At 49.2% G+C, this 27,937-nt stretch overlaps 1 protein-coding gene across 3 annotated transcripts in view; it reads right to left on the bottom strand.

Annotated features, from left to right (window-relative positions):
• Window positions 1–5,172: 5,172 nt before the first annotated feature.
• LOC134410146 (myosin-16) overlaps window positions 5,173–27,937 on the bottom strand; it is a 57,806-nt gene continuing 35,041 nt past the window's right edge. For all 3 annotated transcript variants that reach the window (XM_063143271.1, XM_063143270.1, XM_063143268.1), the window contains 17 exons: window positions 26,870–26,960; window positions 26,104–26,160; window positions 24,501–24,587; window positions 23,188–23,433; window positions 21,858–21,975; window positions 19,796–19,923; window positions 18,279–18,475; window positions 17,101–17,233; window positions 16,478–16,694; window positions 16,097–16,233; window positions 14,942–15,045; window positions 13,034–13,226; window positions 11,646–11,849; window positions 10,878–11,003; window positions 9,589–9,759; window positions 6,941–7,141; window positions 5,173–5,376 (listed from right to left, as the gene is read on the bottom strand). In XM_063143271.1, the coding sequence (XP_062999341.1) occupies window positions 5,173–5,376; window positions 6,941–7,141; window positions 9,589–9,759; window positions 10,878–11,003; window positions 11,646–11,849; window positions 13,034–13,226; window positions 14,942–15,045; window positions 16,097–16,233; window positions 16,478–16,694; window positions 17,101–17,233; window positions 18,279–18,475; window positions 19,796–19,923; window positions 21,858–21,975; window positions 23,188–23,433; window positions 24,501–24,587; window positions 26,104–26,160; window positions 26,870–26,960 (2,614 nt within the window). The remainder of the gene's footprint in view (window positions 5,377–6,940; window positions 7,142–9,588; window positions 9,760–10,877; window positions 11,004–11,645; window positions 11,850–13,033; window positions 13,227–14,941; window positions 15,046–16,096; window positions 16,234–16,477; window positions 16,695–17,100; window positions 17,234–18,278; window positions 18,476–19,795; window positions 19,924–21,857; window positions 21,976–23,187; window positions 23,434–24,500; window positions 24,588–26,103; window positions 26,161–26,869; window positions 26,961–27,937) is intronic.

The raw sequence follows: 27,937 nt of genomic DNA on the forward strand, positions 1-27,937 counted from the left end.
CATCACTAAGTCTTGTGGCCTTCCAGATGTTGGACTGCAACTCCCATCAGCACTAGCCAGCATAGCCTCTGGTGAGAGATTATGGAAGTTGTTGTTGTTTATCCATTCAGTCGCTTCCAACTCTTCGTGACTTCATGGACCAGCCCACGCCAGAGCTGTCTGTCGGCCGTCGCCACCCCTAGCTCCCCCAAGGTCAAGTCTGTCACCTCCAGAATATCATCCCTCCATCTTGCCCTTGGTCGGCCCCTCTTCCTTTTGCCTTCCACTTTCCCTAGCATCAGCCTCTTCTCCAGGGTGTCCTGTCTTCTCATTATGTGGCCAAAGTACTTCAGTTTTGCCTTTAATATCATTCCCTCAAGTGAGCAGTCTGGCTTTATTTCCTGGAGTATGGACTGGTTTGATAATGTGGAGGGCCAAAAGTTGCCCAACCTGGTAAAGGCTGCAGTCCTGTACGCTTCTAGAGAGATAGCTGTATTCATTGATTTAAGGAAAAATCAGCACACCCACCCACACCCAATTATTATTCATGTGTTAGTCTTTAAGGTGCCGCAAAACCCTTCATCATTTTAGAGCAAGGGAAATGATCAGCCCTTTAATAACTTTCTGGATCTTGATTCCTTTTCCTAAGTCCAACCAAATTCATTGGGATGTACTCCTAAGTTTGTGCGCATAGGATTACTGTCTTGGATTCCCCAGAGAAATCTGTAAAATTAGGCACTAAAACCACAATCGTCAGAAGCGCATACTGTGAATAACTACTCTGCTTCTGCATTATTCAGGGGTCTTCTCCCCCCCCCCTTCTTTACAGATTAAAGCTTTGCAACTTGGTCAGCCAAAAATTGCATAACTGGAATGCAATTGCACGTAAATACAGTTTTATCTTTCAGAAGGTCTTTTGCTGCTGGGGAAAAGCTGCAGAGCAAGAATTCCCTACCCCCACTCCCACAACCACACAGCAGGAATCTGGAGAGTTAATGCAATAAACCTTAAGACGGCAAGAAATATTTTCTGGTCATGTCTCAAACTTTCCCACTCCCGCTGATTTTTCTGGGGCAAGAAATGTTGCAGGAATTAGGAGCGCCACCAATGCCTGGTATATGACAGATCTTTACTGGATGGACGATTATGCTGTGTAGTGTTCTAGAGCAGGGCCTCGGCCCAATATACCGTATTTCTTTGATTGTAAGACGCCATCCATTGTAAGACACACACTAATTTCAGTACCACCAACAGAGAGAAAAAAACCTAAGACACACCCACGATTCTAAGACACACCCCATTTTTAGAGATGTTTATATGGGGGGAAAAGTACGTCTTAGAATCGAAGAAATCGGGTAAATGCCGATGAGATAAAATTCAGTTTAGATCCAGGGTTGCCATCATGCAATGTGGTGATCATGCTTTTAAAAGCTCTGAAGCAGCACAAGAGAATGCAAACATGATCTCTCTCACCCTGCTGGTCTCCTAGTCCATTTCCCCACCTTTGTCGCCTGCCAGCTACAGCAAGTGGAGGCCAAACAGGAGGTGGGGTTAAATATCTCCTTGCATTTAATGCTTTTTTAAAAATGTAAACAGCAGTCCCTGGGGAGGTGTAGAAGCTAATAATGACCAAGATTGCAGCAGGTGGGGGGAGATTTAACCCTGTCTTTCCTTGCTGCAATGACACAAAGAGCTCCTCTGAAGATGCTGTTTGGATTAGAGGGAAATCCTCCCTTGGCAATGTTGGAGAGGATGAAATTTCCCTCCTGGCATACTGCAATCCCAGTAATTAATACTCCCCCTCTTTCCCACAAGTGGCTGCCATTTTATTTTAAAGACGGGCGAAGGTGCATTTAATGTCACCTCTCATTTAGTCTTCAGACTTTCTGTTTTCCCCACAATAGGAACATAAGGGGAGCCCTGCTGGATCAGACCAAGGGTCCATCTAGATCAGCGTTCTGTTCACACAGTGGCCAACCAGCTGCCCACAGGGAGCCCAGAAGGAGGACATGGGGCAACAGCACCCTCCCACCCATGTTCCCCAGGACAGGCATACTGCCTCTGATCCTGGAGATAGCATATAGCCATCAAGATTAGTAGCCACAGATAGCCTTTTCATCCAGGAATTTGTCTAATCTCTAAAAGCAATCCAAGTTAGTGGATATTCCTCCATCTTATGGAAGTGAATTCCACAGTTTTAACGATGCATTATATAAGTAGGTTCTTCCTTTCACCTGTCCTGAATCTCCCACCTTCATGGGATGACCCAAATTCTGACATTATGAGAAAGAGAGAAAAAATAAGTAGCTGCCTTTTACCGAGCCAGAACTTTGGTCCATCTAACCCAGCATTGTCAACACAGACTGGCAGCAGGTCTCCAGAATTCCAGGCACGATTCCTTCTCCGCTTTGTCTGGAGAGGCTGAAGATTGAACGTGGAACCTTTTGACTTTTGTGCTGCATGTTCCCTATTCTAAAAAATTCAAATGCCTCTCTGGAAGCTTAGTTACTGGCAGTAAGAACCTTAAGCTACAACATACTGCTGTGTTTTGTTTTTTGTATTTTTGCCCCTACCTCTTTTGCCTGCGATACGACTCACCACTGTAACGCGTCCCCTGACAGCAGCTCCTCCGTTGAATTTGGCCCTCAGTCTGAAAGAGGCAGAATGTCACTGGTGTATAGGACTGCTGCCTAAGCCCTGTCCATTTTGTCAACCTTACGCTTTTTGTCAGTAGTATTTTTATGCGTGTACGTTTTTTAAAATTGCATCTGCCCTGGGGATGTATTTGAAGGGCAGGAGGTAAATCCTTAAAAGAGAGAAAAATAAATCGTTCCTCTCTTTAAGACTGCTTCCAGACACTGATGGTGTCAATGAGTCAGCCTTCGGTCTTGCAGAGAAAGAATAAACTTCGCCACGATTCTTTTCCATGGAAGAAAGCTTTATTAAGACTATGCGTTTAAGGCTATTTCTGTAGGGGGGGATTATTTACAAGAGACAGCTTAAGCCGCACTTTCGTAACATTTTCCGTCCTTGACATGAAAATGCAAGCAGGCTGCAGTATAAACAAGACTCCTTCCAACTCAAAAAACATACTGTAGAACCTTCGCAGTAAAGAAAATGTAAAATAAGAAAACACTGGGTTTTAAGCCCCTGGAGGATGTGGATGCTTAGATAACCGCCTGTTCTCCCCTCTGATGTCGAGATGCTCTTCACTTCCACCTTCTTTCTATCTCTACGCAGATGTCTTCTTCGATCGGCTTAAGCTGCTCTGTTCATTGTTATAGTAGCAATCTTGCAAGAGGCTGCTGTCTGGAAAGGCTTTGTCTGTCCGACTGCAAAGGAAAGCAACTGATTCAGTCGGGACTACCCAGGATATAGAAGGTGGAAATTTATACCGTGAGAAATCAGAGGGTGAAAAGGCAAGGGTCGAGCAAAGAGCTGAAGGATGGTCTTGGTTCGAGGAAGGTCAAAGTAGAGCGAAGGGGGGGGGGGGAAACAGTGACAGAGAGAAGCTGCCCATGGTTCACTCTGGTAATATCCTGTGTGTACTACTGTAATGCACCGTACATGGGGCTGCCCTTGAAGACTGTTTGGAAACTTTAGTTGGTTCAAAATATAGCTGCTGGATCAGGGCTGGGCAGAAGTTTGAAGATTTGGACTTCAACTCCCAGAAGCTCCTGAAGTCCAAAACATCTGGAGATTTACTTTTGGCCCAACCCCGAACTAGATAGATGACCAAGATCATGACTTGCCACTCTTGAAATAAACCAGCTCTTAGTCAGTTTCAAAGCACAATTTAAGGTGCTGGATGGATGGTTTTTTTAAGCCCAGGGTGGCATGGGACCTGGTTATTTATGCGGGGAGCTACAGATCCCCGCATGAACTTGTCCAAATGTCAATATAGGGTAAAATTCTACATAAGTCCTACTTAGATATTTATTTATTTATTTCATTTATTTCCCACATTTTTTTCCTCCAAGGAACCCAAGGTGATGTACATAATCCTTTTCCTTTCCATGTTATCCTCACAACAACAACCCTGTGAGGTCCGTTGGGCTGAGAGTATGTGACTGGCCCAAAGTCACCCAGTGGTTTTCCATGGCCGAGTGAGGACTAGAACCCAGATCTCTCAACCCCAGTCCAACACCTTAGCCACTACACCACACTGATTCTCTGGAGTAGACCCATTGAAATAAATGGGACTTCAGGTAGTCAAGATGAACTTAAATCCCATTCATAGGTAGGACTTACATTGAATTTTACCCATCATCTTCAGATGACCTTGACCAGATCTATCTGCCTTCGGCGATGAGGCAGGAAGTGACCAGGTAAAATAGGGCCTTTTCCGTCACGCCTCCCTGCTGCCCCCACAGCTTTGGAACAACCTCTTGAGAGAGTCTCACCTGGCATCAATTTTGATGTCTTTTTGGTACCAGGTGAAGACCATTTCATTACCCTGGAATTTTAGAACTATTAATCTGCTGTTTTTAATTGCTGCGAGTCTGCTATATTAATAGTTTTGGTGTTTTTTTTAAAAAAAAGTATGATTGTTTTTGGCTTATTTGCAAGCTGCTCCAGGAGCCCTTTGGACTAGAGAAGTGGATATAAATATCCAAAATAAATAAATGCTATAAACATGCCTAAGGCATAGCCAGAGCACGTGAACAGCAGCTGTCGACCAGAAGTTGGCCAGCCATGACTCGGACAGCCTACAGAAAAAGAAGAGAGACCGTAGGCCTCTTTGGACGTGACAGGGTACAGGAGTGGGAGACCTGTAAACCTCCAGATGTTGGGCTTCAAATCCCCCTGATTGTTGGCTATGTGGGCCGGGGCTGATGGGAATTGAAGTACAACATCTGAAGGGCCGCAGGTTTCCTGCCCCTGAGTTACAGTCATGGGGGATCTATATGGAAGCAATTCCTATGACTCAAAGGGACACAGGAAGCTGCTTTATACTGAGTCAGACTCTTGGTCCATCTAGCCCAGTGTGGTCGACACTGACCAGCAGCAGCAGCTCTCCAGGGTTTCAGGCAGGATTCTTCCCTAGCCCTACTTGGAGAAGCCAGGGTTCGAACCTGCAGCCTTGGCCATGCAAAGCAGGTGCTCTACCGCTGTCAGTAATTAGCCCCTCTTCCCTTAAAAGCAAGGATAGAAGTATCACACCTACCAGCCGCAAGTGCAAAGGGACGGGATCTATTCCTCGGACACCGACTTGGAACTGCCGGACTTGGAGACCTGAACGATTTCCACGGAGGTGAAAGCTTTGCTCGCTGAGATCCGGTGCCGGGTACGCAGCTTGTTCAGGGCCGACTCGGCCATTCCAGCCCTCTCTTCCGCGTCGTCCAGATCGTGCACAGTTTTCCGGTACCTTGCCATGCTCTGGTTGGCCTGTTCCTCCTGCAGGGAGAACAGAAGCAGATGAAGAGTTTGGTGGCGGTGAAAGAGGCTCTTGCACTGGCCTCAGCTAGAACCCAAAGTAGGCCAGACAAGGGGGTCTGATGCATGCTGGCATTAAGAACGCAAAAAGAGCCCTGCTGGATCAGACCAAGGGTCCATCTAGTCCAGCAGTCTGTTCACACAGTGGCCAACCAGCTCTTGACTACCGACCCACAAGCAGGACACAAGTGCAACAGTACACTCCTGCCCATGTTCCCCAGCAACTGGTGTACATAGGCTTACTGCCTCTGCTACTAGATGTAGCACATAGCTATCAAGACTAGTAGCCATTGATAGCCTTCTCTTCCAGGGATTTGTCTAACCCCCAGGGCCGGCGCTTCCATAGAGGCCACTCAGGCGGCCGCCTAGAGCGCCAAGGTAAGGGGGGCGCCGAACGCTGCACCCGGAAGCCGCTCTCCCACAGCAGCTCTGAGAGGGTGGCTTCCGGGTGCGCCGTTCCGAAGCTGCCCGCCCACCTCAGCTTCCTGGCTTCGCTTTGGCTGGGCGCCCACCCAGCTGAAGTGAAGCCATGCCCGCACCCCCCCCACACTCCAGCGTCCTGGCTTCGCTTCGGCTGGGTGGGCGTCGAAGTGAAGCCAGAATGCTGGGGTAGGGGGGCGGGCAGGGGGCTTCGGAACGGCGCGCCCGGAAGTCACTCTCCCAGAGCTGCTTCCGGCCAGGCGCGCAGTTCCAAAGCCGCCCTCCCGCAGCGTCCTGGCTTCGCTTTGGCTGGGCGGGTGAGATGGCACCCCGCGCCCAGGTACGCTGGGGTGGGGGTGGGTGGGTGAAAGCAGCTCACCTGCCTAAGGTGCAAAATAGTCTGGCACCAACCCTGCTAACCCCTGTTTAAAGCCATCCCAATTGGTGGCCAATACAGATCAATTAAAAAACTAACTGATTAAAGAGGTATCCTCAACCAGGCAATGCCTTCTGACAAAAGGTGGATTGATTTTAATCCAAGCACTTGTAAAAAAAAAATTGCAGGTAACGGACACCATCTTGGAATAAGCCTTCCCCCACTTCAATCTCACATTGGTGAGAATGCCTCCTCTAAGATGGCGCCTGCCGAGACGGATAGGTGTACTGCCTAAAACCGCCTCCCCTAACCTGTTGCCCTCCAAATGTGTTGTACTGCAGTTCCCATTGCCCCCAGCCAGTACAGCCAATGACGTTCTGCAGAATCCCCACTGGAATGGGAGGGAGGTTGCAGAAGAACATGACAATCTATCGCAGGTGATCATTTCAATGTGCTGACCAGGTTGCCGATATACCTAAGGCAAAGATGGACAACCAGCGGCCCCACAACTCCCATCAGCCCTAGCCAGCAATGGTGAAGGATGATAGGAGTTGTAGTCCAAAACATCTGGAGGCCTTCAAGTTGCCCACCCCTGTGTACGTCATCCAGAGGATCTACCAGTAGATCCTGAACTACCTTTTCCCACCCCGTCACAACACACTGCTCTCTATGGAACCTCTAACTTAAGAGGCAGGGTGGGGCGATACTGTTAATGGCCGCGGTACATACAGCCTCCTCGATTTGTCTTTTGTACGTCTTCATCTTGTTCTGCAGCTTCTCCACCAGCTCCTGCATGCGCTGGTTGGTCTTGTGGTCCTCATCTGTTTGGAAGACCAGCTCCTTCAGGCGGCGTTCGTTCTTGTGCAGGATTTTCACCGTCTCCACGTGGCGCTTCTGCTCTGAGTCCAGCTCTGTTTCCAGTTCCTTAATCTGAAAAGGAAAGGGAGAGACAGGACAGGTGCTCAGGCCCAAAGATGGATGACTACTTTGGGCAGATAGGCGGGAAGACAGGCAGGCAAGCTGGAAGTCGGGTGACAGTCCGGTAACAGAGGGAGGACAAAACGTGGGGCTTTGGACCACAATACCTGACGGAACGCCTCTCCCGATATGAACCTACCCATACACTACACTCAACATCTAAGGTCCTCCTCCGGGTGCCTACCCCAAGGGAATCTCGTTGAATGGCTACAAGGGAGAGGGCCTTCTAAGTGGTGGCCCCTCAATGATGGAATGATCTCTCCAATGAGGCTCACCTGGCACCAACATTGTTATCATTTCGGCGCCAGGTCAAGGCTTTTCTCTTCTCCCAGGCATTTAACAGCATATGCTGAGTTTTTTAACTAACCCCAGAATAGTTGTTTTTAAATGGATATTGTCTGTTTTTGTTTGTATTTTATGCTTTTTATGGTTTTAAATTTTGTATATTTTTAATGTTCACTGTTTTTAACTTTTGTAAACCGCCCAGAGAGCTTCGGCTATGGGGCAGTATATAATTATTATTATTATTATTGTTGTTGTTGTTGTTGTTGATGATGATGATGATGATGATGATGTAGTACATTTAACATTTCCCCCACTTTGCTTTACAGCAGTGGAAGCTGGTGGTTCCGAAGTCAGTGGGGCAGTAAATCCGGTCCAGCTTTCAGGCAGAACTCTAAAGGAGCTGTTCAAGGTGCTTTGACCGGTGATGGCTGAAACCTGAAGTGAATTCACTGCCCCACTGACATCGGAGCCACCAGCCTCCACTGCTTTACAGACAAAAACCTAGGTGGAATTCGTCCGCTGCTCGGAGGTTTCTTTTATGCCCTTCATAATAACAAATTATATTTAGTTCCTTTCCCATAAGCTGAGGAAAGGCCTTGACAAATATTATTGCGTCTGTCCCTGGCTTGTATATGAAATCAAATCATTCCGTATTTTATAAAAATCAGATACGTTGCCTTTAGCTAATTTCAGTGGGTGCATCAATGTTTCTGCCAGGGTTATTTGCCCCAGCTGCATATCCCAAGTTCTGCCGTTCTCCCATTTTTAGTAATTACTCCTGCAGGCTGCCATTAGCATGAACATGATTAATTCCTTAGGTGTCATGTTTGCATTTTGTGCTTCCCGTATTGTGAATAGAGCCAATGCTGGTGTAACATATATAGCTTGACGTGTAATTTTTAGGGGGTGTTCTGAAATGCTAATGAAAGAGGCAGCAAATTCAGGGCTGGTGTCATAGGTAGGCAGGGTTAGGCCCCCGCCAAGGGCCCGCATTCCAGAGGGGCCACCTGACCACAGCCCTGTGGACTTGCTGCTCTTCACCACTGCACCCTTCGCCACTTATTGACCTGCCCCAGGCAACAGCGGAGGTGAAAGGGAGGAGCAGGAGAGGCCACGGCCTCCTTGCTCCGTCTCTCTGCCCCTGTCTTTACGGAGGCACTTTGGAGCCTTGTACCCGCACTTTCCTTCCTTCCTGGCAGCTGCACGGGAAGGAAGGCAAGTGCGATTTTTTCCTGCCCGGCAACTCTTGAAAAGTTTTTTTTAAAAATAAAAAGGGGTGGGGGGAGGAAAGGAACGAGGCTGTTCCTCTCCCCCCTTTTTTTAAATTTAATAAGCTCTGTCTGCAGAGCTCCGCAGATTCATATAAGGGGAAAAAAACGGGGGGAAGGAACAAGGCAGCAGAGGACGCGAGAAGGACTGAACATGTCTCCTCCTTCTGGCTGCCCGTTCCCCCCCCCTTTTGTTTTAATTTTATAAATAAAAACGGGGGGAAGGAACAAGGCAGCCAGAGGAGGACGCGAGAGGGACTGGAGACCAAGCAGCGTCTCCTTCCTCTGGCTGCCTGTTCCTCTCCACCCACCCGCATTTATTTTTATTATTTGTTTCTGCGGAGCTCCGCAGATAGAGATCATAAAATTAAAAAAAAGGAGGGGGAGGAACAGCACTGTTCCTCTCCTCCAGTTTTAATTTTTTTTTCTTTTTTAGAGGTGCAGGGCTGCCTCCACTGCCAAAAAAGTCGGAGTAAGTGCCTGGCTTTTTTGGAGCGGAGTTTCCAGGGTTTGCTCCCAGATAGCTTTGCAATGGCGGCTTCGTCATGTGGATGACGTGCTGCTACTGCAAAGCCACCCCGGGGCAAACCCTTCATGTAGAAATGTCCTCTGTCTCTCAAGCTAGCAAGTGGTAGCAATGATGAGAAAAAGGAGGAGGAGGAGGAGCGAGAGCAGCTGGTGGCGACAGCAGCGAGAAGGTGGACCACTGACCGAGGGACCCCAGGGAGGACGTCTTGCTCAAAGGTCCTCCAAAACCTGGATTCAGCACTGCCCGAATCTGCCAACCATCATATTGGGGTAAAGAGACTTCCACGCTCTCACAAAACAATGGAAACGTGTTCTTACTCTGGTCTCAAGCTTCATGATGGTGCGTTTCCCTCCTTTCAGGGCCAATTGCTCCGCTTCTTCCATCTTGACTTGCAGGTCCTTTATGGTGACCTCGTAGTTCTTCTTAATCCTCTCCAGGTGCATGGAGTGGTCCTGCTCCTGGCGCAGCTCTTCCGCCATGCGGGTGGCCTGGAAACAGAGGTTAAGAAACAGGGCGGTACATTTTGCGGCGAGCGGCGAGTGTCACAGGAACTCGTCTCACGTGGATTCGGGACGTGATGTGCTCACGTCGGCCCCAATTGAGGAGAGGGAATGTTAAGTGACAATCAAATAGTTGTGTTGTGTGTGAGTGTGCTGTAATTCTGAGACACACACAAAAAATATACGAACGTGCTCGATCTGCGTGATTCAGGCAAGCCACGTAAGTCAACTTTTTAATTTGGGCATAGAATTATTCATTTATTTATTTATTTTACCACGGAGCTGGGGGCTTCACAGTGGTGCCTGCAGGCAGCTCTCTTGATGACTGCTAGGTTCCCCGCCTCTCCCAATTTTTAAGTTATTTCTTAAGGTGTTTTTTTAAAAAATATATAAATAAATAAATTGGGTGGCTGGATTGCTGCAAAGCAAAGACCTGCCCTCCAGTGCCATCTTTATTTGGGTTCAAAAGAAGTGTTTTTATGTTTTGGACTCGGACCCCACCTTTTTCACTGAGTTTAGGTTCTTGGGAAAGTTACTTCTCTTTCAGTGTCACCAATTTGCCTTCTGGAAAGTGACTGCTTTAAGACTGCCATTTTGTGATGGGGCAAACCCACCACCACCACCATTTTGTGAGAGTGCCCTCAACGCTCTCAAAATTCCAAATGTGCCCACTAACCTCAAAAGGTTGAGGACCTCTGAGGAGTATACAGCCTGGTGCATACACACACTGGCAAAAAGGTGTGTCTGTGGGGGTGAAATACGAATACAAATTCCTCAGGCTCTGTCCTCACATTATTTGTACACAAAGTTTCTAGCATGCATATATTCCTTTGGATTTGCCATTATCATCATCCCATATAATTATAACTTCTTATTAAAATTAGGCAGCATTTCTTCAGAAAGAAATCACTTTTATTTAAAGAGGGACAATAGAACAATCTTCCCCAACCTGCTGCCTCCCAAACGGCTTGGACTACAACTTCTATCATTCCCCACGCTGGCTGGGGGTGATGTGAGTTGTAGTCCAACACATCAGGCAGGGAAACCCTGATTTATGACATGGCCCTTCGGTGCACCCCGCCCCCAAAAGATGGGATGGAACTCACGTCTGCCACAGCTTTCTTCGCTCTTTCATCCGCCGTCCGGAACTCGCTGATGAGCTCCTCGTGTTCGTTGGTGATGCGCACGAGGTCAGATTCCAGTTTGCGCTTGATCACCAGCAGGGTCTGGTTCTGTAGAGGCAAGAGAAGACTTTGGTGACCCAGGAGGGAAACGGTGGTACCTCTCATCACAGAAACGGGGAGCCAGACAGAAATCGAGACTGGTCTCTGAGGGCGGAAGGCTGCCTTGTGCGTCTGCCACGTAACTTCAAAGCCGCCTGAAAAGATTTCGCGTTACAACAGGGCGCAAGATACTGCTGTTGGGAAAATCCATCCCATCCACAACTACTGTGAAGCATGCAGCTAGGCTGAGAGGGAACGGGGAATTCGGGAGAGACAGGGGTGTCAGGGGAAGCCAGCGTCACCACTTATCAAAAAGTGCCGGGGCTGCATCCCTCTAGGGAGGCCAGAGAAATTCAAAGCAGACTAAAATGAGATTGGATTGCTAAGAATCCGACCAGTAGAAACGTTGAACGGAAAAGGGGACAATACGGTAGATGTTACGTACTAAGCTAAATTATGTGAATTGTTGAGAACTTTCTTACGGGATTATTTGCATATTTTTCTGTGTGATGGGGGGGGGTAAATCAAATCCATCTGTGAACAGACAGCAGAAAGGACGCCAGTGCGCAGTGCACAAATCCTGGACATCCCTCGGCCCCGTGAGCCTTGGCTCCGCTGTCACCACTGGGTGAAGAGCACCCTCTGACTCACCTGGACGCTGAGTTCGTTGTGCCTCTCGGAGACCTCCACCAGCTCCTGCTCGATGAGTTTGCGCGAGCGCTCGCTGCCCTCCAGGCCTGTGCGCACTTCCTCCAGCTCCGTCTGGAGGAGGCTGAGGCGGCGCTCCTGCAAGTTGTACTGCTCACGGAGCTCTTCGTGCTGGCGGGCGTCCTCGTCCATCTGGATCTGGAGATCCTGCAGGCAGAAAGGGAGCAGCGGCGTAAAGACGGGACTGGACCGACGCAAACCAAGAGGAGGCTTGGACACAGGGTCAGCACCAAGGGTGAGCATAGCCGGGCACCGGCCAAGGGCTCACACGACAGCAGGGGCCCACTGGCAAGAGGTCTGGAAACTTCAGGGAGATGGGTTGAAGACTACTGATACGAGGGGAGCTGGGCAAAGGATTCAACCTCTTTGGTACTACCTATCTCTGGCCAAAGGAAGGCACTGCGACCGCCACGCAAACCAAGCAAGTCTCTCAACCCCCATAGGCCAGGACTGATCACGTGATACTCCTCGAGCGCTATATAACTGGCTCCAGGTTGGGGCTGCTTTCAGGGCTTAGTGACTTAGAGGTTCTGTTCTTCAACGGAAATGCTCTGACCTCACCTCACCTCCTGTTTGACAAGAACTGGGTCTGACACCTGCCAACCCTCCTTTTCAATCATCCACAGCCAAATGGCCCTGAGGAAAACGAAGTGCGCTCTATCCAAATTGGAACACTGCACCTGCAGGCCAGGATTTCAAGGGGCCTTGTGCAAGCCACCTAATACACTATGTTTTCAATCAGTTTTTATGAGTTTTATATTCACTGTTGTTCCCTGCCTCGATCCAAGTGGAGAGGCGGGTAAGAAATAAATTATTATTATTATTATTGGATTCAGCACTTTGGAGAGCTCCTTGAGAGTTTTGACTGGTTCCGACTGAAACCCAGGATGGATTTACAGCCTCACTGAAAGAGGAGCCAGCCGGCTCCACGTGCTGGCGGTTGAATCTTCCTTCAAGACTGTCAATGGGATAGTACCTTCCACCACACCTGAGGCTAGTTTGGTGAGCTGGGTGGGGCAGGTGGAACACAGGTTCTGTGGCATACAAAACTCTGCCCTCTGACAGTGGGGAACAGCCAAGGAATAGAGGAGGAGCAGCCTGAAGTTTGCCACTGCCCCCCCCACCCAGCATCTGCCGCCTGAGACAATCACCTCTCTCTGCCTAATGGTAGGGCCGGCCCTGCCACTGCTAACCCTGCAATGTGAAAGAACAACTAACTAGAGTCTTGTCTGGCTTGCACTAAACTGGACACCTTATTCTCAGGAGAAAGGCCTCAGTGCCATGATTGTTTCAAACGGGTTTCTCGCTTCCTTCCCCTCAGTTTGCTTCACCTTGATCTGCTGCTGGAGTTTCTTCAGGGTCTTGACAAGCTCACTGTTGTTCCTGTTGGCATGGTCCAGCTGGATCTCCATCTCGTTCAGGTCCGTCTCCATCTTCTTTTTCAGGCGGAGTGCCTCAGCCCGGCCTTTTGCCTCCAGCTCCAGGCTGGACTGCAGCGATTCAATGGCACGCTGGTGGTTTTTCCTGCGGGGGGCCAGCAAGCCTGTCAACCGCAGCTCCCAGCAATGTGATGCACAGCCCGGACGGATGCATATTTACGTATTAGAAAATCCCGTGCTAGTGGAGACCGGTGGCTATGATATCGGATGTGTGTGTGCATCAGCTCTGCAGAGGCCACCAGTGAGGGAGGAAGCAGCAGCCAGGCCCCTCTCCACCGTGCCTGGGTCCAGCTCCAGCTGAGAGCCCCCTCCCTCCTGCTACCAACTGTCTCTGCAGAGGCCACCAGTGAGGGAGGAAGCAGCAGCCAGGCACCTCTCCACCGTGCCTGGGTCCAGCTCCAGCTGAGAGCCCCCTCCCTCCTGCTACCTACTGTCTCTGGAGAGGCCACCAGTGAGGGAGGAAGCAGCAGCCAGGCCCCTCTCCACCGTGCCTGGGTCCAGCTCCAGCTGAGAGCCCCCTCCCTCCTGCTACCAACTGTCTCTGCAGAGGCCACCAGTGAGGGAGGAAGCAGCAGCCAGGCACCTCTCCACCGGGCCTGGGTCCAGCTCCAGCTGAGAGCCCCCTCCCTCCTGCTGTCAACTCTAACTGCTGAACTTTGCAATTAAGATTGTAGTGCCTGAATTTGCTTTCCTTTTCCCCCTCCTCCTCTTTCTCCTCCCTCCCAATCCCCTTTTTTTTTGTGTCATGTCTTTTAGATTGTAAGCCTGTGGGCAGGGACTGTCAAGAAATACTTTTGTAAGCCGCCGTGAGAGCCTTTTTTGGCTGAATGGCGGCATAAAAACCTTTAAATAAATAAATAAATAAATAAATCAGTCAGAATCTAAAGGAGCCTGTTTGGACACCTGCTGAGGACAGGTGTCCGCTAAGAAGAGCCCCTTGAAGATGCTCCTTCCTTCCACCATTGCAACCTACTTCTTGCTCTGGCCCAGACAAAGGTGGTAATGAGGGGGAGGAGACGGAGATGCCATGGCTCCCCGCCTCTCTGAGCTTCACCACACCAGGGTTATTCTGTGCAATCACTGCGAATTGCGTGCAAAGGACTCCGAAGTTTTCCAGTTCATAATCTGCTTGGACTGTGAAGCACACTCCCAGGCATCCTGCTTTAATTGTGCTTTAAAGCCAAAAGACCCGACCTATTTTGCTACCTCTTTAGGAGCGAATCATTTGTTGTTCTCCGAGCGGCCACTGGGGGCGCAGGAGGAGGATTTGATACGTTTAAAATGCAAATTAAACAAATGCCTGCCTGAGTTTTAAAGATAAAGGCATCAAAATTGGCACAGTGATAGATATTAAGGAGAGCTGTAAGCACACCAAATTTGAATCGGATTGGGTCATCCGTTGATTTTTTAATGATTTTTTTACATTTCTCCCCCTTAAACCCTTTCCTGGTATGCAAAGGATCTTAGGAGCGCTGCCGCTCCTAAGGGTGTGATTTAGCTAACAACAACAGCAGTAGCAGCAGCAGCTTTATACTATGGGGGTAATTCGAGGGAAACAGGTACGTGGGATGAAGCCTTCTGCTTGTCCAGCAAGCAAGTGGGAGCAATGAAGAGAAAGGAGGACGAGGAGCGAAAGCGGCATTGAGAAGGCAGATTCACCGAGGGAGGGGGCCCATGGAGGGGAGGGTCTTGCCCAAAGGACCTTAGAAACCTGCACAGTCCTGGCTCTTCCTTCATGCAGGTTTGAGCCCTCCACTTCTTACGCACACCTGTCTGTCGCACGGGTCCTATCCTCCATACCTTGTGGCTTCAAACTCCTCCTCCTTTTCATGGATCCTTCGGTCAATGTCAGCTTTGACTTGGGCCAGCTCCAGCTGGATGCGGATGAGTTTGCTCTCTTCCACCTGTCGGCAAACGCAAAAGCAGAGGCATGAAAGGAGGGCTGCATTTAAGAGACGACAACATCTAGTGCAGTGGGGGGCCTGTTGGAGGCTCTGAATATACAGGCATGCATGTGCCGGGTAACCCCAGTGGCGTAGTGGGTTCAGGGCCAGCAGGGACGCAGCCCCCGCCCCCCTGACACTTTTTGAGGAGCAGGGATGCTGACTCATCTGTCACCCCCCCTCGGAATTGCCTGTCCCCAGCAATAATGAACGAATTTTGCCAGCAATTGTGTACTGTTCCCTGCTGTAATGCAAAGTGTTTTGGTTTGGAATGGGCAATCAAGATTCACCAGCTTTACAAAAGATCTGCTCCTGATGGAGTGGGTTCAGAGGAGGGCAATAAGCATGATCAGGGGTCTGGAAACAAAGCCCTCTGAAAAGAGACTGAAAGAACTGGGCATGTTTAGCCTGGGGAAGAGAAGATTGAGGGGAAACATGATACCGCTTTTCAAAGACTTGAAAGGTTGTCACACAGAGGAGGGCCAGGATCTCTTCTCGATCCTCCCAGAGTGCAGGACACGGAACAACGGGCTCAAGTGACAGGAAGCCAGATTCCAGCTGGACATCAGGAAAAACTTCCTGACTGTTAGAGCAGTACGACAATGGAATCAGTTACCTAGGGAGGTTGCGGGCTCTCCCACACTAGAGGCCTTCAAGAGGCAGCTGGACAAGCATCTGTCAGGGATGCTTTAGGGTGGATTCCTGCATTGAGCAGGGGGTTGGACTCGATGGCCTTGTAGGCACCTTCCAACTCTGCTATTCTATGATTCTATAAGGAAATGGCTAGAACTAGCTTGTTGATAAGGGTCATCTCAGCAGCCTGCATTTGGGGCTTCTCCTCGGGGGCATGGCTAAGCAGGACTGTTATGATGAGTAGCCACACTTCAAAATTTACCACTACGCTACTGGCTCATCTCCCTCCTTTGAGATTGGGGGGCCAACAGGGCATGGGCTATAAGTTTCTCTTTTTGCAGAGCTGGCTTGGAACATCTGTTTTGAAAAGTATCGTTACCTCAAGGGAAGACTCGGCTTCCTCCAGGGCCACCTGCAGCTCGTCCTTCTCAATCTCCAGTTTCTTCTTCATCTTCTGCAGTTCGTGGACGCTTCTCCCACCCTCGCCCAGCTGGTCAACGAGATCTTTGATCTCCTCTGAAGGAAAAGGAAACACACGTGCAAAACGTGAAGGTATTTGACGCGGCGCTTCTATGCCAGGACTGCCAACAGTCCCACACTGAGCACTCGTGGGAGACGGTTCGAATTGCCCGGCATCATTCAACCCTGGCTGCGTTATCAAATGAGCCCCTGCGTGCAGGGGTGAAAGAGGTTCTGCCTCTGGACCCACGGCCTCGCTCTGTTTAAGGGGGCTTCCCCTCGCAGTCCCCAAAATACTTGCCCTGGAGGGTCTTGTTCTCCTTCTTGACAGACTCCAGGTGCTCGAGGGCCTCCTCGTAGGCCGTCTTAAGTTTGAAATTCTCCGTCATGTACATGCGGCACTCCTTCTGGGAGTTGTCCACCTCCAGCTGCAGTTCCTCGCACTTCTGCTGCCATTCGGACAGCATCTTGTCAAAGGCCCGCTGCTTCTTGTCCAGGACCGCACAGGCTGCGTTGGCCTGGGAGGAAGAACGCAAAAGGAGCCATTTTTCAGTCACGCACAGCCAGATTTCCCACAACACATCACTCCTTGCCCAGAGCCCGGCCAGCCCTTTGGAGCCGAGTTGGCAGTGGGGTTCAGAGGGCCAGCGGCCAGCTTTCCCGTGTCTCTTCCAAGTCGTGGATTAAAATACGGTCTTGTTAGGCGTTATGATTTGCCTTTCCTTCCCTGAATCTGCTCTGGTGTTCAGTCAGAACTCTAAAGGCCTCTGCACCTTGGAGAGCTCCTTTAGAGTTCTGACTGAAACCCAGAGTGGATTCACTGCCCACTGACATCGGAGTCACTAGCCACCACTGAGTCTGAAAACGTTGTCTCAGCGACGTGACATGCCAGAGACACCCAGCAGCAACAGGGGATGCCTTCACCTTCTCAAGATCCAGAGTCAAGTCTTCCACTTCCATCTGGAGCCTCTGCTTGTTCTTCTCCATGCTGGCCACCCGGGCTTGAGCAGATTCTGCCGTCTCCTCTGCTTCCTGGAGCCGGGAAGTCAACTTTCTCCTGCGAGGGGTTGACAAGAGGAGAAAAGGTGAGTCAACAATGCAGAGTGAACATGGCAGCCATCCTTCCTACAGGGCAACGTCGCTGCAGCAAAAACTTTATACCGGAACTCCTTCCTATGCAATGGGGGTCAGAAATGAGAGGCCCCCAGAAGCTGTTGTACTCCAAATCCCATCAACCTCAACCAGCATGACCAATGTTTGGGGATAATGGGAGTTGGAGTAAAAAAAAAAAACCTGGAAGGCCACAGCTTCCGCCCTTTATACAACTAGCTTGGCATTAAAGCACCAAATGAGTGAATCGCTCCCAGGCAGGCCAGGGTCAGGGCTGGTGCCAGAGGCTGGCATCTTGGGGTAGTTGCTGACGCTCCATGGCCTAAAGAGCATCTGAACCCAGACTTGCTACTGCAGTTGCTCCTCGTCATCCTTGCCTACCCTACTTGGGCAGGCCAGCAGGGATAGTGGCAAGGAATAGAGGTTCCTCTTTCAACTGTTGCCGTCTGCAGCCATTCCAGCAGGCTGTACAGAGGGAGGTGAGAGGGGGAAGCCAGCCCATTCCACCAACCCTGCTTAATTTTTTCCCTCTACCCTCCCCGCCCTTTTTCATTATGTGTCACTTCTTTTTTAATTGTAAGCCTGCAGGGCAAGGACTGTTTCATTTTACTGAGTGCATATAAATTGTCCCAGAAGCCCTTTTGACTGAGGAGCGGGATAAAAAATATATACTTTTGATAAATAAAAAATCAGCAGCAGCTGCCAGCATTTGCTTATTCATTTGCCCTCTCTTCCTGGGCAGCAATGAGGACAGGGCCTTCACCCACCAGCACTGCCAGGAGAAGAAGGGGAAGGTAGCAGCACCCAATGTTTTCTGCCAATGCCACTCATTCACTTGCTTGCTGCCCTGCTCCCTGGGTGGGTGAGCAGAAGGAGTGGAGAACACAAGAGGGGACCCTTCCAAAGATATCTCCTCCCCTCCCCAAAATGTGGTGCTGCCCCCAGCTAACACGCCCCAAGAGCTCCCTCGAGCACTCCCCCGCCCCGCTCACTTGGTCTCTTCCAGCTCCTCCGTCCTCTGAATGGCGTCCGTTTCGTATTTGGTCCTCCACGTGGTGACTTCCGTGTTGAGCTTGGAGACCAGGCGCTGCAGCTCGGCTTTGCCCGACTGCTCTTCTTCCAGCTGCTCTTTGATCAGGTCCAGGTCGTGCTTGGTGTTGGCCAGGCTCACGACCGCGGTACTGCGGGCCTGAAGAGGCCACAGCCGGTTAACCCTTTCCCCACTGGGCACGTTTTCTCCCCTTGAAATGCCCGCCCTGCCCTTCAACCCAACCCCAGGACCTTCAAGGGGATCAGAAGGATGCAAGGATTAGACACACATTTTAAACAAACAGATAAACACCTGCAATTAATAGCAGCGACTTCGGGTGTTTTTTTTTATAAAAAAGGTATAAAAAGAGCAGAATATTTTGTTCATTGGATCTGTCTGATTGCCAAAGGCCTGGCAAATGTTGACTGACTGGATAAAAACCTGAATGAACTGGGCCTGCTGGGATTTTTGTGGAAGGAGAGGGGCCACAATAGAAAGGGCCCTGCTTCTCATGGCTAGAAGACAATGAAGAAGGCTTTCTCCAGTGTCAGGAGCCACCAGGGTGAAAACCAGAACTTGGGACCTTCTGCCAGGACCGGTGCTACCATAGAGGCCACTCAGGCGGCCGCCTAGAGCGCCAAGCTAAGAGGGGCGCCGGGCGCAGCGCAGCACTCACACGCATTGGCTGTGAGCTGGCCCAGCCCGAGGATTCAGCTGGGCCTGGGGGGGCGAGATGGCGCCCCGCACCCGCCCAGCTGAAGCAAAGCCAGGGACGCTGGGGTGGGGGTGGGGCGGCTCCACGTTCGGACTTCTGGAACACACCCAGAAGAGAGAGAAAGAGAATGTATGGGTGAATGGGGTGCAGGGGGTCTTTGAGTGAATGCATGTGTTCATGCGTGTGTTTGGAGTGAGTGATGCGGAGTGTGTGTGTGCGTGCACGAGTGTGAGTTGGGGGGGATGATATTCCTATTAAATAATGCATTTTAGACCCATAGACGTTCCTTTCCAATTTGTTTGCTATAATTGGCATGACATGTTTCTTGCACTTTAAAATAAATTTAGCAGTTTCAAGTTATTGCTTCTTATTTTTTCCAGGAAACATATGTTCTTAAAAATCAAAGTTGGCATTTTTTTTTGGGGGGGGGGGGGTTGAAAGTAGCTCACCTTGCCTAGGGCGCAAAATAGTCTGGCACCGGCCCTGCCTTCTGCAGGCAAAGCAGAGACTCTACCACTGAGCTATAGTCTTTTCCCAAATGCTCTTTGGATTATTTCTACTCTTAGCACAGTATGAACAACAAGAACAATTATTATTATTATTATTATTAATTATTTCATCATTATTATTTTATTTGTGCTGCTGCTACGACAAACGCACACTGGCAAAACGTGGTTGCAGTCTTTAAAGATAGCACCTGGTGAGAATGAAGCCGTGCCTGTTTTTATTATGCAGAATAAATGCCGGTATTTTCACATCCTTACCTTTGACTCTTCATCCAGCTGCCTCTTGAAGTCGTCCACTTGGGAGGTGAGACTTGTCTTCACACGAATGATCTGGTTCAGCCTCGTCTGCCCTTCCTCATGCTCCCGGCTCAGCTCGCTGTTCTCAGCTGGAGGGGGAGGAAGAATACAGTAACGCTCGAAGGAAGAAAGAAAGACCACCGTAAGTGGCCCATTGCCTAACGTCATCTAAAGGGAAACAATCAGGGAGACTTTAGGTCATGAGGACCGTATCCAGTCGGTCCCCATAGAAGGATCTTGGAACTGTTGTAGATCGCAAGCTGAATATGAGCCAACAGTGCAATATGGCTGCAAGAAAGGCAAATGCTATTTTGGGCTGCATTAACAGAAGTATAGCTTCCAAATTGCGTGAGGTCCTGGTTCCTCTCTATTCGGCCCTGGTTAGGCCTCATCTAGAGTATTGCGTCCAGTTCTGGACTCCACAATTCAAGAAGGACCCAGACAAGCTGGAGCGTGTTCAGAGGAGGGCAACCAGGATGATCAAGGGGTCTGGAAACAAAGCCCTGTGAAGAGAGACTGAAAGAACTGGGCATGTTTAGCCTGGAGAAGAGAAGATGGAGGGGAGACATGATAGCACTCTTCAAATGCTTAAAAGGTTGTCACACAGTGGAGGGCCAGGATCTCTTCTCGATCCTCCCAGAGTGCAGGACACGGAATAACGGGCTCAAGTTAAAGGAAGCCAGATTCCAGCTGGACATCAGGAAAAACTTCCTGACTGTTAGAGCAGTACGACAATGGAATCAGTTACCTAGGGAGGTTGTGGGCTCTCCCACACTAGAGGCATTCAAGAGGCAGCTGGACAACCATCTGTCAGGGATGCTTTAGGGTAGATTCCTGCACTGAGCAAGGGGTTGGACTCGATGGCCTTATACGCCCCTTCCAGCTCTACTATTCTATGATTCTATGGCCTGGCAGATGTTGGACTACAATTCCCACCATCCCTGACTTGGGCTGATGGGAGTTGGAGCCCAACAATATCTGGAAGCAGTGGTGTAGTGGTAAATTTTCAGGTGCGGGTACTCATCAGGACAATACCCATAGCCACGCCCCCAACGACAGTCCAAAAGTTGCAGGCAGCTCTGTCCGTTCATATCAACAAACCAGTTCCGGGAGTTTCCATCTCCATCAGGTCTTTTGTAAAGCCAGTGGGTCTATTTTGCATTACAAACAAGGAACACTATGATCACTACTGGGAAAATCCATTCCCTGGCAGTTTCACTGAGGATTGCAGCTAAACACAGAGGGAACAGGGGAATTCTGAGGGGGGTGGCAGATGACGTCAGCATCCCTAATAAAAATGTGTCGGCGCTCCATCACTGCAAGCCCTGTCTCTGCTACACCACTGTCTGGAAAGCCACAGGGTGGGGAGTCTTCAGAGTCTGCAGGCTACAAGGCCTGAGGATGAGGAGAAGGGGAGAGGGCAGAAGAAGAGTTCTGCAGGAGTAACCTGGCAAACAAGGGAAGGAACAGAAGGGGAACCCCTAGGCCCCTGGTTGTCACACAGCGGCCTGGGGAGCCCTGCGGGTCTTCCAAGCGTCCCTCAATGAGATGACCTGAAATGGCAGACAATGACGCTGTCTTCTACCACTGGTTTCCTTCATGACAAAGTCATACTGAACGAATTGGGACTTACTTCTGAATAAACACACTTTTTAATTGGATTAGATCAGCTTTCAGCATTGTGTGTGTGTGTTTCCAGTAGCTCCCGAAGGAGGAACTGTGGCTAAAACCCAACCTGTCCTACTTAGAGCAGTCCTATAGAAATAAACAGGGCTTAAGTTAGTCCTGACTAACTTACATCTCACTCACTTCAATGGATCTAAGTAGGACCAAGGTTAGATTTTACCCTGTATTTCCAAAACGCGTTGGGTGGAGGAAATGTGTTTCAAGAATCCCTTTATTCTTGCTTTTGGATGGGGGTGATGGGAGTTGTAGTCCAACACCTCTGGAGGACAGTTTAAATGGGGAAAGGCCAATTTAGACGGTTTGTTGCAGCGCTGTTAAATAAGAGAAAGGAACCAACCTTGGAGCCTATTCCGGAGCGCATTGATTTCCGCTTGGTTCTTCTCCATCTCGGACAGCCGGGCGTTGGCTTCAGACAGGTTGTCCTCCAGTTTGCGGACATGAGCCTCGGCATTCATCTGCAAAAATGCAGAGCAAGAGGTGACTGCCAATGGACCCTCACCACCTTCTAAATTTTTCAATCAGGCGCTTTATGGGCTCACACAGACAGCCGCTCGTCTCGGGCTTTATGGGTGAAGTGGATGTAGAGAGAAGACGGCAGCGGAGAAGAAGCGACTATTCGCACAAGAGATTTGGGCTACAGACCTTGCTGGGGGCAAGGTCATAGGAACATAGGAAGCTGCCTAATATTGGGGCTGTTCACACAACACGCTAACCCACACTCAGTGGTTGAGTGTGGGTTGTTGTTGAACCGTGGGTTAGCCTGTTGGCTGAACCCAGGACATTTTATGGAGGGTGGTTTGTTCACAGAATCATAGAATCATAGAATAGCAGAGTTGGAAGGGGCCTACAAGGCCATCTAGTCCAACCCCCTGCTCAATGCAGGAATCCACCCTAAAGCATCCCTGACAGATGGTTGTCCAGCTGAACAACCCAACGACAAACCAAGGTGGTTTGTTCGAGGAAAACAAGCCACACAGCATAGTTAACAAACCACCCTGCAGAAAACGCACTGGGTTCAGACAACCCACAAACCCGGGGTTCGACAACCCACCCGCCGTTCAACAACAACCCACGCTCAACCACTGAGTGTGGGTTTGCGTGTTGTGCGAACCCAGTCACCGAGTCAGACCATTGGTCTGTGCAGCCTACCCAATGGCTGTTGACTGAGGGAAAGCAGGTGAGCCAGGGTGAGGGCCCTGGCCATCTGGGGAAACACAGGACAACCAGATTGGGGCTCTTGGGCCTGAGGTGCCACACCCTTGCTATAAAGCCTCTGACACTGGCTTGGCCCTTAGGCTTGAGCAACCTTGTCATCTGGGGAAAGGCCAGGCTCCCATTCGTCTCCCGCAACCAGCTCCCAGGCCTCTCCCCTCCCCGGTTCATTGGCTGGCTGTGTCGATATGACACGAGGCCCTGGGACTGGCTTTAGAGGCCCGTCATGAGTAAAAGTAAGATTGACAAGTTCCATAGGCAGGGCCTTTTCTATGTTGGCCCCACCATTGTAGAATTCTCTTCCCCAGAAGCTCTGTCAAGGCCTCCGTCTGCTAGTTTTTAGACATGGTGCTAAAAGCCTGTCTGGAGTCACCTTTTTTTCTACCAGCCCTGCGAGTAGCTTTGGACAGCCTTTCTCCCACTGACTTCACAGGTTGGTTTCGCTTCCTCCTTACCTTGGATTTCTGGATCGTCTCCATGCTGGCGCTGAGGTCATCAATCTCGGCCTTCATGACCTGCTTGTCTTTCTCCAGCTTGGACTTCACCCTCTGCAGGTTCTCCAGGTGCTCGGTCATCTCGGCCATAGCATCCGTGTGCTTCTTACGCAGGGTGGAGGCCGTGGCCTCGCTCTGCAAGGCGGCCTCTTCCAGCTCCCGCCGCAGCTTGAGCAGTTCAGCCTCACGCTTGCGGTTTTGATCAATCTGGAAACGGAAGGGCAGAACGGGAATTGTAACCCTCGTCAATCCCTTCAAACCCTTAACGGCTCCACCCAGCAGCCATTCCATCAGGCTATAACAGAGGGAAATGAGGGTGTGTGTGTGGAAAGCAAGGCCATTCTACTTCATTTTTACTACATTTCCCCTCTACCCTACCCATTCCTTTTTCCTTGTGTGTCGTGACTTTCTAGATCACACTGTGGGCAGGGATCATCTTGTTTAACTAATTGTAAGCTGCTCAGGGGCCCTTTTTGATTGAGGAGTGGGATAAAAAAATGCTTTAAATAAATAAACGAAACAATTTTATAGCCTTCACTGAAATGAAGCCAATCCATTTCTAGGCTCAGTTTAAAGTGCTGGTACTAATCTTTAAACCCCTAAAACAGGCTAGGACTGGGTTATTTCAAAGAATGCCTGCGTTGATATGACAGAGGGCCCTGGGATCGGCTTTGGAGGCCCTGCTCTCCCGTCCATCACGAGTGAAGGTAAGATCGGCAGGTCCCACCGACAGGGCCTTTTCTACGTTGGCCCCACCATTGTAGAATTCTCTTCCCTGGAATCTCTGTTAAGCCCGTCTTTAGATGTGGCACTAAAACCTCTTATTTGTTCTCTAAGACCTATTTGGACAGGTTTTATATTATGCAATTACTGCTGGGTTTTAATAATGTTTTATGTCATATCATGTTTGTAATTTTATTGTTGCTGCCTTGGAAGAATGTTTACTCTTAAAGTCGGGATGTGTGTGTGTGTGACTAGTACAATTTTGTTTGTTTTTCACAACACATCTCACAACACACAACACATTTTCCACAACACGTTTTTCACGCCCCCATCTCACCATTTCTAAACCTGGAACAAAAAGTTTTATTTTTAAAATTAAAAAAAATCAATGTTTATCCTATGTGCTCTCTCACACACATCTGACACATCATTTTCCCAACAGCTGAAGGCAATTTGAAAGAAGGACTGCTCATGGTGCGGACTTTCAGACTCAGTTCCTCAGTCTATGAAATGAGGATAATAACTAACCACCTTGATTGATGCCTGCTTACTTGAGCGGTGGTAGCCCCTCCGGCCTCTTCCAGTCTATCGCTGAGCTCTTCCAGTTCCCGGGAGAGATCGCTGCGCTGTTTTTCAATCTGAAGGAAATCGAGGAAGCAAATTTTTAGCATTGCTTTGTCCTTCGCGATATACTCCAAACCCACCATCTTAAAATCTTTCACAAATGCGGAGACGGAGAAAAGTAGGGTGATGCAATGAGATATACGTTGGCCCCGTTCAGAAGACACCTTAAACCATGGCTTTAACCACGGTGGTTAAGCCAGAAAGCTGTGCTGTGCTCAGAAGACACGTTAAAACAGGGCTTAAACCATGGTGAATAAAGCAAAACGCCTTATTCACAGTGGTTAAAGCCGTGGTTTAAGGTGTCTTCTGAACACGGCCAGGCTTTCTGGCTTAACCACCACGGTTAAAGCCATGGTTTAAGGTGTCTTCTGAATGGGCCCATTGTCTGATATTGGGGGTGGGGAGAGGCAGATCAAAGCAACCAGAGGGAGAGGGATTAACTAGCACCACCCACTTCCTGAAATAATTGATGGGGGAATCCAGCCTTCACAGAAAGGTACAGAGGACGGGGGTTTTGAACAATGATCGTTCTTGGAACCGCAAAACCTTCCTCCAATAGTGGCGATTACCTGTCAGTTTAGAGCAGGGGTGCAGAAACTGAGGCCCAGGGGCTGAATCTGGTCTTCCTGGGATCCCAACCCAGCCCCGCCCTCTTCCTCTGGCTCCGCCCTCTTTTTGCCAACCACCAATTACTGGGTAGCTTCCCCGCTTTTGTGTCCCGTCATGCTCAAAGATTGAAATGCCTGCCCTAAGGCTTAGTTACTAGGAGTAAGACCCATAAGCTCAAATATGCTAATATCTTTGGTATGCTGGCTCCACCCATTAGGCCTTTGGGCCCTACTCACCGCTGGAATGCGGCCCCCAAGCGCTTATTTGAAATGAAATCCGGCCCTCAGGATAGAAGAGGTTCTGCACCCCTGGCAATTATAATGTGGCCCCGCCTCCCTTATTCCGTCTTCTTTTACTCCTAACTCCTCAACCTGGCTGGGTCTACTTTTCTGCACATTTAAAATCGTTGACACTGCAGCCCATCTGCCCTGCCTACAAAAAAATCATTTGGGAAACATTTGCGGTGGCTGGTCTCGAACTGACGGATATTCTGTTCTGTTATTTAGCAACCCCAAATAAGTGCCGTTCACATTTGCCCACTTGAGCTTTTTAAAAAGAACTCTCTGCCTTTGATTAGATCGTAATTACATTAAACACGAGCCAACGAAGTCTGCAGGATGGAATGTAGGGCTTGCATTCAGGAAAGTTGGGTTTAGGTCACTGTTGGGTTTGGGATTCCTGTGGGTACTCTTAGACTGACCTGGTTTGCATGACACGGCAGCCTTCCATGGCTTAATTTACCTACAGGAGCTGTTGTGTTGTGCTGGGCACCCACAGGTGTCCTTTTTGCATGGCGCCCATGGGTGCCTGTCTTGCTGTGTCATGCAAACTACCTTACAGGGCTGTTTCGAAGACAAGCAATTTAAAGGTGCTAAAGTGTGTTGTGACATTGATATATTGGTTATGGAAAATTCTACTTACCTTTGCCCTTATAGAACGTTCAGCTTCAAGTTCTTCCTCAAGCTCTTCTATTCGGGCCTGTCAGACATAAACATAACCGTGAGAACCTAAGCAATATTTAGGCGCATAGTAGGTGTGGGTAGCAAGGGACCAAGCATCATTTGGGGTAGTGGTGGAGGCCGTACAAAGGTATAACATGGGCTCTCCCATACATACCATAAAACAATCCCAAACATCTCATGAGTCAAGAAAGGTTATTTTCACTGTAATATTGCATTTTCTAAATTTCTTAAATTACACCTTGGCCCACATGGAGATCTTTCTACCATGTCCCAAAACACACCCTGTTTTTGTTTAACATAACATCTAGTCTGAAAAAGAGTGCTATAAAGTATATAAACGTATGGTCCTGCCAAGGATTCATTTTTTTATTCAAATGAATCAATGTGGCTGAAAACCTTTTATAAATTGGTCTAATTCAATGTACAGCTTTATTTTCTTTTGTTTTTGTTTTTTGTAGGCCAAAAGATCTGGCAGGGGGCCCAAGTTCTTGACAGGAGTGGGCTGACCTTACATTGCTATTATGGGGTGAAAGTGGTCAATTTGGGCCAAATACTGCCAAAGGATGGTGTCAGGGCTGTCTGCCTCAGCCTCTCTCTCTTTTACCAGCTGGAGAACCACCTGTCAGGGATGCTTTAAGGTGGATTCCTGCATTGAGCAGGGGGTTGGACTCGATGGCCTTATAAGCCCCTTCCAACGCTACTATTCGATGATTCTATGATTCTACCTGATGCTCCTTCAATTTCCTCTGTAGTGTTGAGTTCAGTGACTGCTCATCTTCCACTTTGGTGGTAATAGAATTGATCTCAAGGTCTCGCCTGCGAAGAAAAACGCAGCAAGCTTGTTAAGGGATTCTGCTCTAGTAACAAAGAAGCCCCTGACTATGAATATAGAGGCGGCCAGCTCGAGTCGACTCAGCCTTCCATCCTCCCGAGGTCGGTAAAATGAGTACCCAGTTAGCTGGGGGAAAGGTAATAACGGCCGGGGAAGGCAACGGCGAACCACCCCGCTATAAGGCCTGCCAAGAAAACGTCAGTGAAAGCAGGCGTCCCTCTAGGAGTCAGCAATGACTCAAGTGCTTTGCACGAGAGGTTCCTTTCCTTTTTTCCTTAAACGTTTACAAGCATTCCAAACAAAGTCATGCTTGGTATTCATTTGAATACAAGATTTAAACCACAATTAAACACACGTTACTTTAAAAAGTCACCAGCTCAGATATTTCAGTTGAAATAATTTTGGGTTTGGAAATGAAATTAACATGCCATACTTTTAAAGGATTTGTTTACTTGAATGTTGAACATGCAAAATCTGATCACAACTTATATAGGGCATTGGGATTTTTCCCTCAGAAAAACAGTCTGGAAATTTTTCCAGTTCAACGTTTTCTGAAAACTCACCTCAGCCGGTTGGAAAAGTCACCGCTTGGAATTCCAGGGAGCTGCCGTCACCAAAGGCTAATGGACTAAAAGCAAGGCCTCCCCAAATGACTTAATGACATATGGAGTATGTCAGCCTTTGTCCTACAGATGTCTTTGACTACAACTCCCATCATCCTGACCAATGTGGCAATTGTCTGTGCTGAGAATAATGGGAGTTGTTGTTCAAGATCTTGAACATTTGGAGGGAGCCGAAACCATGGAACGCTGGAGTAAAGGTGTCAAAGAGACCAACACCAGCCAATGCTAGTTCCAGGTTTTGGAAGGCCATTGGGCAAGACACCCTCCATGGCCCCCCTCCGTTGGTGTGTCTACCTTCTCACCGCCATGGTCACCAGCCGCTCTTGCTCCTCTTCCTC

Source organism: Elgaria multicarinata, chromosome 17, assembly GCF_023053635.1.
Source record: "Elgaria multicarinata webbii isolate HBS135686 ecotype San Diego chromosome 17, rElgMul1.1.pri, whole genome shotgun sequence".
Taxonomy (NCBI): Eukaryota; Metazoa; Chordata; class Lepidosauria; order Squamata; family Anguidae; genus Elgaria; species Elgaria multicarinata.